At 31.2% G+C, this 12,150-nt stretch overlaps 2 protein-coding genes across 2 annotated transcripts; both read right to left on the bottom strand.

Moving 5' to 3' along the window:
• Window positions 1-2,226: 2,226 nt before the first annotated feature.
• LOC131618355 (subtilisin-like protease SBT4.3) lies at window positions 2,227-5,146 on the bottom strand. Its single transcript, XM_058889599.1, has 2 exons — window positions 4,667-5,146; window positions 2,227-4,194 (listed from the first exon to the last, which is right to left on the bottom strand). Exons 1-2 carry the CDS (start codon window positions 5,136-5,138, stop codon window positions 2,504-2,506), a joined length of 2,163 nt encoding a protein of 720 aa, XP_058745582.1. The 5' UTR covers window positions 5,139-5,146; the 3' UTR covers window positions 2,227-2,503.
• A 5,344-nt stretch (window positions 5,147-10,490) lies between these two features.
• LOC131618354 (BON1-associated protein 2-like) lies at window positions 10,491-11,464 on the bottom strand. Its single transcript, XM_058889598.1, has one exon. It carries the CDS (start codon window positions 11,316-11,318, stop codon window positions 10,782-10,784), a length of 537 nt encoding a protein of 178 aa, XP_058745581.1. The 5' UTR covers window positions 11,319-11,464; the 3' UTR covers window positions 10,491-10,781.
• Window positions 11,465-12,150: the final 686 nt, after the last annotated feature.

Genomic DNA, 12,150 nt, shown 5'->3' with positions numbered 1-12,150 from the left:
CATATGAGGTTTCATAACTTAATTAAAAACTTAGAAAAACTTGTAGCATGGAATGATTTGGTTAAATGCAACTTCTAAATCAACATCTTAATCATTTATGAACCTTACTATGAAGATAAAAAACTTGATCAACCAAATTATGATTTCAAAGCTTAGTTAGCTCAACTGTCAATTTTTCACCAGAATCCTGATCTCACTAGATATCACTTATTTGGTTTGTGTTTTCCTCATTTTCAAGCAATTCATAAACCACAAATCAACTTTTTACTTCATCTAAGCAATATCAAAAAATACATAATCAATCATGAATCACTAAGGTCTTTTATTCATGTTATAATGTGTCCGGACCAAAAAAAACCATTTTATTTCAAAAAGTTTTTCTCTTAATTTCTTTGGTGATTTTTCTTTTGCTTCGTTACTTTTGGAACTTTTGATTTTTTTATTGTCAAAATAACACTCTTTTCTTTTTCATTTTCTTTCTTGAGATTCACCAATAACTACTTGGTTTATTTTTCAAAATCACATAACTCACTTGGTTAGGCTTTGGATTATTCTAATTCAAATCAACATGTTTTGACAAAAAAAAAAGAAGAAAAATTTGTGAAATATAATTTTAATTAATCAATGGTTTCATTCTCATGCTATCCCTCATAGCATGAAATGAGACAAGTAGTGAAATCATCATGTTTTTACAAAATAAGTAGTGAAATAAAGCTTTAAGCAATCAATGATTTCATTCTCATGCTCTCTGCCATATATAATCACTAAAATTATCTTTAAATGGAGCAATTAAGCAAAACCTTTTCAACATGCCATTCCATTTGGTTATGATTCAATTGTAAACCTGCACTATGCATATTTCTCTCCTAACACGAGCAAAGGCTCGCCTAGTGAGAATGTCTTCGTCATAAAGTTCTTTGCATTTCTTTTTTATCCATGGAACCATATGTATTTTATTTTCATATTATTAATTAAGAATAAAAGTTAAATATGTTTTTATTCCTTATAAATATTTTAATTTTAATTTATAATTTTTATTAAAAAAATATTATATTTTAATTCCTACAAAAATTTCATGTATGCAGTTTTCGTTCTTGCTATTTTCTAAAATTTTAAAAACTATTTAATTATCTTAAATTTTTAAATTTTTTAATAATTTTTTTTACACATGTTTAGAATACAATAATTTAACAAAGTAATTTATAATTTTTATTTTTCATATACCATAAATTATATGTTATTTTCTAATATTAATAAAACTCTAATGTGTCTTTTTTATCATTCTATTTACTATTTATTATCTTTTTTAATTTTTAAATATTTTTTTGTACAATTACTAAAAAACAATTTTATAAAATAATTCATAAATTTTCTTTTTCATATACCATAAATTACATCATTAACTCTAAAAAAAATTACATATTGACTCTTTTCTTATTATATTAGGAAAAGATTATTATTATTATTATTATTATTATTATTATTATTATTATTATTATTATTATTATTATAAGAGTTAAATATGTTTTTGTTTTCTATAAATATCTCAATTTTTTCATTTTTAGTCTCCATTAAAAAAATATATATACTTTAGTCCCTACAAAATTATTATGCATGTAATTTTAGTCCCTCCTGTTAAATCAATTTGTATTTTTGAATGATTATTTTGAAGATATGTTTAGAACGTTATAAAAAGTTTCTCTGAAAATAAAAAACTCAAAATTTGATTTTTAATTCGAAATTTTCATTACTTTTATATTATCTTTTGTAAATTAAAAAATTTATATTTAATTCTTCTTATTTTAAAAAATTGTGAAATTTGGTAAAGAGATGTTTTATTTTATTGTAAAAAAAATTATTCAAAAATTAAAAAGTTTAAGGGTAATTAAACAGTTTTCAAAATTTTAGAAAATAGCAAAGACTAAAATTGCATGCATGAAATTTTTGTAGGGATTAAAATATATTATTTTTTAATAATGACTAAAAATAAAAGTTGAGATATTTATAAGGACCAGAAAATATTTAACCCCTATTATTATTATTATTATTATTATTATTATTATTATTATTATTATTATTATTATTATTATTATTATTATTATTATTATTATTATTATTATGTTTTCATGAAAATTACATGATAAGTAGATGCATGCATCATAATCGATCAAGATGAACACATTTCAATTTTAAACTAGGTGGAGGTTGTGTACACTATTTCAAGGACACGGGAAACATGAGGAAATTTATAACTTAAAGAAATAATCATTTGCTGCCATATGGACAAACAACAAACTCAAACACTAGCCCTTGGTGGTTATATGGTTTAATTGGCGTTCTACCATGATTTTTCTGCAAGTAACACTATCCTTCAACTTCCTTTATTTTTAGTTCTATGCATACTGAATTTTGAATATTTAAGAAATTAACATGAACATGAAAACTTTGATACATCATCATAAATTTTTTGGTACAAAAGAACCACATATTTATTTTACATGGTTTAGGGTTTTATTTGCACGATGATTGGACTTTTGACTTTGTGGGTGCCATCTGACCAAACAAGTGACGATGAAAGCACATGTTGATGTGATCCTACTCTTCCAACAGCGGTGACGACAAATGACTGTGTCTCTTGGAATGATTTGAATGAGAGAAGATTTGGCTCCACTGTAATCTTGACATTTGGAATTGGAGTGATAATAGCCTTGTAAGTTGCGTTGGGTGAGCCAACATTTGTAACTGTTTTAGGAAACTTGATATTGAAAGGCGTCTCTGACGTAATAGAAATCACTATTGCAGGATAGTTTAGATCTTTTACCAAAGATAGGTTAGAAGCACCACGACAACTTGAGTTGTCTCTAGTAATCTGTTTAATTTTTCCATTATCGTAACCATAATTACAAAGCATTTGCACATAATCGTCCTTTGTAATGTTATAAATAAGTCCTGGATCAACAGCTAATCGTGGATTTGCATTCCCGGATCCATAAGAAAACTCACCAGCCAAATCAATATAAGTACCATTTACTGGTTTTGCAGTGGTCATGATGGCAGACTTGATAGCTGCAGGTGACCAGTCAGGATGAAATGATTTCACATAGGCAGCAATTCCAGTAATGTGGGGACATGCCATAGAGGTTCCAGATACTATGCTGTAGTTGACCTTTCTCGTGTCATCGAAATTCTCAGAGGGTGAGGCTAGAGGTGAAAATGCAGCCAAGATATCCACTCCCGGAGCACTTATATCTGGTTTCATGATATCTAGAACCAATGTGTTTGGGCCACGAGAAGAGAACGAGGCAATTCTAGGAGAAGTTGTGTCATGGAATATCTCACTCTTCAAAATTTCAGCCACAGGGGATTTAGTGGAATTTATGTAAGATTGAACAAGAACATAGTCCTTTGAATTTAAGTTAACTGAAGGCATTTGAGATACATAAGAAATATCATTTAGTTCAACATTTGAGACTATACCAGATGCACCATTTTCAAAAGCTGAATCTTCATACCCCAATGATTCACACACAACAATTTTACCTTTGACCTCCGTTTCGATAAAGCCATCATAGCAAGAAACCTTAGCTATTGAATTTTTTGTGCCATTTGAAGTGAAAGTATTTACAGACCTACCAATGAGAGTCTTTCCATTTCCAAGAACAAGCTTATCAATGAATTGACGATCTATGGTAGTTGCAGCAACACTAAATAACCAAGGTGCTACACTTGAAGTAGAGCTTGGGCTAGGACCAGAGTTTCCTGCAGAATGCGATGTGAGTATTCCTTTCTCCATGGCATGAAAAGAAGCAATAGCAATAGGATCCTTAAGAAATTCAACAGCTGTATCACTCCCAATTGAGATAGAGATGATGTCAACTCCATCAGCAATGGCATCATCAAATGCAGCTAACATATTACTACCAGTGCATGAACCATCTGGACCACATAATTTGTACACAGCAATCCTTGAAGATGGGACTCCACCTCTTGCAGTGCCTTTTGCAAGATCATAAAAGCTCACACCTTGCACCTCTCGTCCACCTGCAGTTGATGATGTGTGAGTTCCATGACCAGCCTCGTCTCTTGCATCCTTTGCATTACCATAAAACCGTGCTCCGATAATTTTCTTGTTGCAAGTAAAGTTAGCACCTCCTTTACAAACTCCTTTCCACTTTTTTGGAATGGGACCAAGACCTAAACAATCATAACAACTCAATTGATTTAATAAATTAATACACTCTACTTATTTAAATATTGTGAATATACTAACCATGTTTGTTTTTCTTCCTACAATATATACAATAACTTTTCCAAATATTTTAAGATACAAAATTAACACCAATTACAAATAGGAGGATGAAAAATTGGCTTAGTTATTGGGATGAAGTTGTTAAGGAAAAGCGATAAGGTAGTTAACAAGTTAATCTCCATTCAAAAACATACTACAAACAATTAATAACCCATGGCATTACAAAAATTACATTAATAAACAAATTTATGTACAATAAGATATATCAGTTAAATATAATAATCACAAAAATTGTTCTATATAAATAATTATGTATAATTTTTTAAGTGGGTTCAATATTTTATTCATATTATAAATTTTCAAAATAAATCAAGATAGTTATAACAATATATTCTAATTTGACAAATAAAAATATACCTTTGTCATTGAAACTTTCAGACTCTGGCCATATTCCACTATCTATGACTCCAATTATCAAATCACTCTCAATAATTTGATCTCTTTTGATTGATTGAGGAAATCCAAGAAAATCCCACGATCTTGTAGTTTGAATATGAAAATTTTGACTTGGAAAAACTGAGACCACATCTTTCATCCTAAGAAGCTTTTCCCTTTGTTGGTCATTGAGTATGGCAGAAAAACCATTGAAACTTCTCTTATAACTTTGAACCAATAGATCTTCTACACCAATATCACCAATAACTTCTTCCAATATGTTGAGATGATGAGAGGTTGCAGAATATGATGCTTCATTAGGAAGTGAACCCATATATACAATATAAAGTTTACTACTTTCATCACCACTTTCAGTGGCAGAACACATCAAAAATGTTATTGATGACAAAACCATAGAGACAAAGAAGAATAAAATAACATTATATTTTACCATTGTTTGCATTTTTGAAAGAGTGAATGTTTAGCTCAAGCCCAAATAATGCATGTATATAAACACATAAAAGACCAAATTAAAATAATATTTTTAATGAATTCAATCCTCTATATATAAGTTTTTATAGAAATAAATAGAAAAAAAAAATACCAAATACCTTTTTTTTATAAAATTTATTAATTTATAGACCAAATACATTTTAATGATTGATATATTTAAACAATATATTGACCAAATAAATAAATAATTCAATGAATTTGATTTTTTATTTTTTATTTTTATATTTTATATAAAATATAAGATTATGATTATGATTCGTTGAAATAGAGATGTATTTGATCAGCATATAGCACAAATACATTGTTTATTTATTGAATTAAAAAAAAGTTTAATTATTTTCAACGTGGCATTTATTATTTTTTTTAATTATTTTTCTAATTCCACATGTAATTTTATATTTTTTTAATACTTTTTTTAAATCGATGATGCTTATTCCACTTTTTTCTTTTCTTTTCTATTTTGTACTTTTTTTATTTTTTAAAAGTTACTTATTAAAATATTATAATTTTAAAACTTTAGCCTATCATCTTTTACAAAGCCAACTATTTTAAGAAATTAATAATTATTGTGTAAAAAAGATATATAAACATTACCATTTGGTAAGACATTTTCGATGCGGAACTTTAAAAATATGTAACATACCATCATCTTTAAAAGCAATTGTTGATGCAAGGTAAAGTAACCCTTGAGCTTGGATTACTTGGGTGAGTTCTAATACACTCACTGGCTTTTCCCTGGATTACTCGGCTCTTTAAAAGCAACCCTCCAGCACCTTATTCTCGACCTATGCCACCAGGTTATTTTCTGAGAAACATGCCAGAATCATCCATGGATGATGAGCAGTACTAAACACAGATGCATGTGATTGCAAAACGTTTTATTATATTTTCTACTCTATGTTATGATCCAAATTGAAGAAAAGCCATGTCATCAAAGTGAGTCATTAAAATGGTTAGAGAAAAGAGACATGTGTCACTTGATCCATCAATTAAGGGAATAGAGTTAACAAGAAATATTCTCTTAATCTTCTATAAAGGGAGCATTGATTGGTATCAAAGGTATGGAAGAAAATTGATGAATCACTCCTCTCTCTCTCCCTTTTGGTACTCTCTTGAGAGTAATGATTAAGTCTTATACTTAATCTTCTTCTATCTTTCTACTATTTCTTTAATTTGTCAATTTGCATTTGTATTCACTCAATTTCTATTGTATTGTTTCAAGAGAATTCTATACAAAGATATATTTCCCCAATTGTCAATATTTTCTCTATATTCAATATTTCTAAAAGGGACTAAACCCTTACATTGGTGCTTTCATTTCTCACCATGGCAGATAATACTTGTTTGAATCGTTTGGAGGCAGCCATCCAAAGACTCAACGCCACAATGAAAACATTCATGGAAAAGGAAGATGTACGGTATGCTGAGTATAAGATGTTACGCACAACTAATGCCTTGCGTTTGGACCGCGTTGAGGAGCAATTGGTTGCACTTAAAGTGAGCTCTGCTTCTAATGGTGATTTGGACTCATTTCTGCAATCTCCAGAGAATCAATCGTTGGTGATTCTTCCAAGAATGACCGACCAACCGAAAGAAGAGATCGATGCTTCTGATTTGCTCGATGTTGAGGTCTTGACTACCCCATACACGACTACTGAGATGAGTACTCTTTCAGAAGCTTTAAGTGAAACCTTACTAGTTGTTGATGCTTCTAACCTGAGTAGTGATCGAGTCATTGAGCCATCGATTTCCAATTTTTATGCGGTTTCCACAATCAAAGGTTTTATTCCTTCCATTGTCGGACACGATTGTTATAGCAAGGAGAAGACAACAACCGAAGTCGATAGCAAGAGACCGGGGTCTTTACCGGTGATTGTTAGAAGGAATTTCAGTCCCATTGTGATGCTTACCCTGCACTTAGTCTTCATTATGCCGCCGCCACTCGCACCACCATGGCTACATCACTCACTTTACACAAGACCGCTTAACTCATTAACCTCAACCAAGGTAAACAACCTTATTCACTATCTCCAATTTAAGCAGAAGATTTTAATTGGAACTCAATATCACAACACACCCATAATTGATCCCCAAATTCCAAGTGTTTGTGTGTTGACATGTTCTTCTTATGCTTATAAGAATACTGTGTCCTTAATTGATGCCCACCATCTGTTTGTCAAAATTCCCCTCACAGTTGATTTCTCTTTTGACACTTTTACAAGCTTGTTGAGTATGATGAAAATCATTGGAGAAATAGATATGGACTCCCAGTATTCTGCAAGTAATAATTTGCTTCATAATTATCATGTTTGTAGTAATGGTTTTCCATCTCGTGGACTTGGACTTGAGTTTGGTTTAATTTCTATTGTTAGATTACTCCCCCTTTCATATGATTTATTGGTTAGCTTTGCTTGTAGTTCTTGTGGTATGATTCTGAATCGTAATGTGAGCTGTCATGATTTTGTGAGTCTTTTCTATTGCTGCCACATTGAGCTCTTACTAGTATTATACTCATCTCATTGCCAAACCAAACTTAAGGGTTGGAATTTGTTGTCAATTCTAATTGTTGAAGGAATTGGTGAAGTCAAACTAATCAAACTATAGAGCTTCCATCATTTTGCTATGTTAAATGTGGTTGTTGTGTATGACTTAACTCTTAATAGAGTTTTGGGTTGGAAGGCCATGCCACTACAAAGTTTTGATGATTCTAGTGGTAATCACAATGCACATTCAAGATATAAGAACATGGACTTTAGCATCTCAGTGGAATGCAAGGAATTAATTTATGTCTATTTCATTGGCTCTGAGTTAGAACTCTCTGGTGTTTTTCTTGGCTTGGATAAGCTTGTTAATAATGGTAATTTTAACCTCTCTACCATTTCAATGGTTGGTTCATTTGGATATCCTGTTTCACAATGTGCTTTTCCTACCATTAACTGTGATGTTTGGTTTCAATCTACAAAGTTTAAATGGATTACATATAAATATCTCTCAAAAATTGTCATTGCTGCATATTTCATGATAATATATAGACTATGGATTTGTCATGAACTATACATATTGGTTCAGTTCAAAGTAATGCGTATTCACTTCCTTGTTGTTAAAATCACATTCCAAGATATGTGTGTGGTTTCCAAGAAGGAAAAAGGGTGGAGGAAGGTCACTGTCTTGGGTTTAAGATCCAAACTTCTTGTACTTGACATCACTACAATCCAAATGGTAATGTTTGCTTCGAATGATGAGTTATTTAGTAAGGATCACCTTTGTTCATTGGCTGCCAATAAGAATGATAATTGCTTAGCTCATGTCCATGCAACACATGATGTCTTATATTTTTCACCTATTTTCTTTGAAAAGTTGTATGAGAGACTTATCAATGGACTGAATTACAAAGACACATGCTTTGGCAATTTGGGATATACATTAGATGCAGGATGTATGGCTGTTATTCAAACCTTATACCCCAAAGTCATAAACAACGGAAGACTCGATACTTTTGTGACATGGGCAATAATTGTTTGGACTAAACAAGGGCCAATTGCACCAAAGCTTTATATATTGTTTAATGCTACAATTGTTAAATGGGATCCAGGTGGGTATTTTATTTTCATTATGAAGATTCACTTGACATGGAAGTCACTTGATAAGATTAAATTTGGGGTATAAGGTTTCATAACGTTTTATTATATTTTCTACTCTATTTCCCAGTAATTTAATTTGGATACAAGAAAACAAGTAATGATCAACAGTATTAAACACATAACACATTACTAAATTGTTCTCTAGAAGGTCAACACATTTTCCAAAAAAAAATCAATATATGAAACAAGTAAATTTATCTGTTAGAAAATAGACATATCCAACTAGCCACTTAGTCAATTTTATAAACAAGACACTTAGTCAATTTTAAATATAAACATGCTTCCACATGTGAAGATCAAGCATTTTCCACTCGAATGTGATTCATTCATCCATTGTTGTAGTGATGCAAACATTCTCTTATCCATGTGTCGCGTAACATTGTTTCCGTATGAAAGTGATCGAGTACCTCCTGCTAAAATCAATCAACAAACCTCTGTGGTTACTATCACCATGAACTACGAGGCTTTGACTTCTTCATTGCATATTAAGGATACATAGGTACGAGACTCTTGAAGTCTTGGTGAGTACAAAAAAATTATTTAAAAAAATTATTTTCTCATCACCTCAATCTTTTAGCAAACAATATTGCTTTAGCCTAAAAACACAGATTTTCAAGAGGTTCCTGTGGAGTACCACAGATGTGTGGGGTGCTAATACCTTCCCCTTGCATAACTAACCCCCATACCTAGAACTTTTCTTCGTGAATTTTATCGATATTTTCCCCTTTCCTTTTTGGAAACAATAAAGTTCGGTGGCGAATCTTGCTTTGTGATTTAAGATAATCAATAGCTTAATCTCAATTTTCCCACCGCCACACTCCTCCTCTTTCTCCTCCCCTTCATTATCCTCTTCTTCCTCTTCCTCCTTTTCCTCTTCCTCCTCCTCCTCCTCTTGTTCCTCTTCCTCCTGTTCCTTCTCCTCTTCCCTCTGAAATCAAAACAAGTGACGTTTTGATTCTTGTTTTAAAATTGTTAATGAATTATTTCTTTGTATTTTAATGCGATTAATTTTGTGGCCCACGATGGCTTTAGAAGTTGAAATTATGATGGTGGGTACACGCATGTGAACTGATGTGACGACTAGGTAATAGTTGTCATGATGACGATGATGTATGAAGACTGATGTGAACACTGTCGAGAGTTTACTAAAAACGCCACTTTCTTCGATATTACAAACATTATCGAAAATGGCATTTGGGGAGGAGTATCTGTTAACCTAAAATTTTTTACGCATCTGATTAGCCTAAGATTTTCTACTCGAGCATATTCATCACGAGTGAAGATGTAAGATAAATGTACAAGTTAGACACATGTAACTAAATTATGCCTTCAACACCAAAATGTTGCGATTCGACAATGATCAAATTGATTCTCAGAAGAGACAATTAGAAGGCTTCAAGGTGTCTCTTGATAAATAAATAAATAAATTTAATTTACATAAAGAAATTAGCTTGACTAGAAATAGAGAAGTTAGTTAGAATAAACTATGTCTATGGACATGTTTTCGGTATTTTCGAACAATAAATATCCTAAATAGAATTAACCTAATAAAAAATAGGATCATGCTAACATGTGCCATTAGGGCACATGTTAAGATACTATAATTAGAAAAAATTAAATATAATTAAATGCAATAAAATTATATCTAAAATTTTGATACATTGAATGCTCGCGTTTCAATAAAATATTTCTATAAATATTCCATTATCTTGTGCTATTGGGCACATGTTAGCTTTCCCTAAAAAACATTGTTGTTGTTTTTTTAGTATTTAACTTTTTAATTAAACTAATTTAATAATTATTGAACTAAATTAATAGAAAGTTAATTAGGAAAAACTAAATTAATGAAACTAAATGTACTCTATACAATAATTCCCACTTGTTTTGTCAATGAAAATGCACACTTTCTTTTTTTAATATACACGGTGATAACAAAGCTCCCTTCAAAGGTTTGTTTGGTAGTTTAACCAAACAGCTGGAATTCCTGTTACAACTCTATTGGAGCCATTACCGGCCACCGGAACACCAGTTACCGGAACTCCATTCCCCTTCGATAGCATCGAATTCGAACAAGAACTTTGTTGGGACACCTTTACCTTGGCAGAAATATTTACAACACCATTTCTCCTAACTCTATTATCCCACAACCTATAACTCAAAAACTGTAATTGATTTTCATGCACATATCCTCCAATGAAATCAGAAATAGGTATTCTAGCAACTCCAACACTACAACTACTATTTCCTCTTGTTTTGTACTTGACTTCTATTGTTACAAACCTTGCATGCATTGGCACATTCATAAATAACTTCTCATTCCATGTAGGGTAACTCCCACCTTCTGAATCAAGCTTGGTGGTACTCGCTTCGTCGTTGCTTCCGTCGCATTGAACCGTGGCGAATGTGTTTCCTTTTATGGCCTTTTTGTTCTCTTGTAGATTCTCTGCGGATAGAATAGTTATCTCTAATGTCATTGACATCTTAGTTAAATGTTGAATGAAATATTATTATGGTTTATTGTTTCAACTTCAAGTATTTAATAAATAAAATTTTGTTTTACGCAAAGTTGATGGATGAACAAAAAAATTTGATGATGAAATTATGGGTATGGAAATTGGGGAATGAAATGAATTAAGGTTGAATTGAAGAGAATGAGGAGATTTGTGGTATAGATATATGGAGTTTTGAGAAAGGAGAAAGAAAGGAGAGAGAAACAGAATGGTTGCTTCTATTTTTTATGGAATTGAAAGGAAATGAGAAACAAAAAACGGTGTAATTGAGCTGTAGAAAATACGGCGCGTGGTTTTGACGAGTCAAGTGGAAGGAAAACGTTTTAAAAATGTCGACGTTATAGTTACCATGGAGCTTACTTGGAAGTTTCTGTTTTGTTTGGAGGAATTTTCGACCAATTGTAAAGCTCAGTATTGGGATTTATTCTTTATTTCATGGCTAGCTTTAGAATTAGTATAAGAATAAAGAAAAGCCATTTTTCAGGGGAAAATACGTATGTTTCAGGGGATAAGTGGAAATGTGTATGTTGTTTCTTCATTTGAATAGGTGATCGCACAACTTCCTTCTCTTTCAATAAAGGATTTTTAAAAATTTTACTTTAATACACATAAACCTTAATGTGTTTCAAATATTGATTCAACGTAAAGAGCATTTTTTTTTGTATTTCACGCGTGGTTGAAATGAACTAAATAAATCTTATATCTATATGCTCCACTTGTATGATGTGTCCTTGAAAAGCATTAAGTGTTTAGTAATCATGAGTGAAGACTCTTGGTTATGACATAGACGCTTAGGACATGT

This window comes from Vicia villosa, linkage group LG7 (assembly GCF_029867415.1).
Source record: "Vicia villosa cultivar HV-30 ecotype Madison, WI linkage group LG7, Vvil1.0, whole genome shotgun sequence".
Classification (NCBI taxonomy): domain Eukaryota; kingdom Viridiplantae; phylum Streptophyta; class Magnoliopsida; order Fabales; family Fabaceae; genus Vicia; species Vicia villosa.
This window is presented reverse-complemented; position numbering and strand designations above follow the sequence as displayed.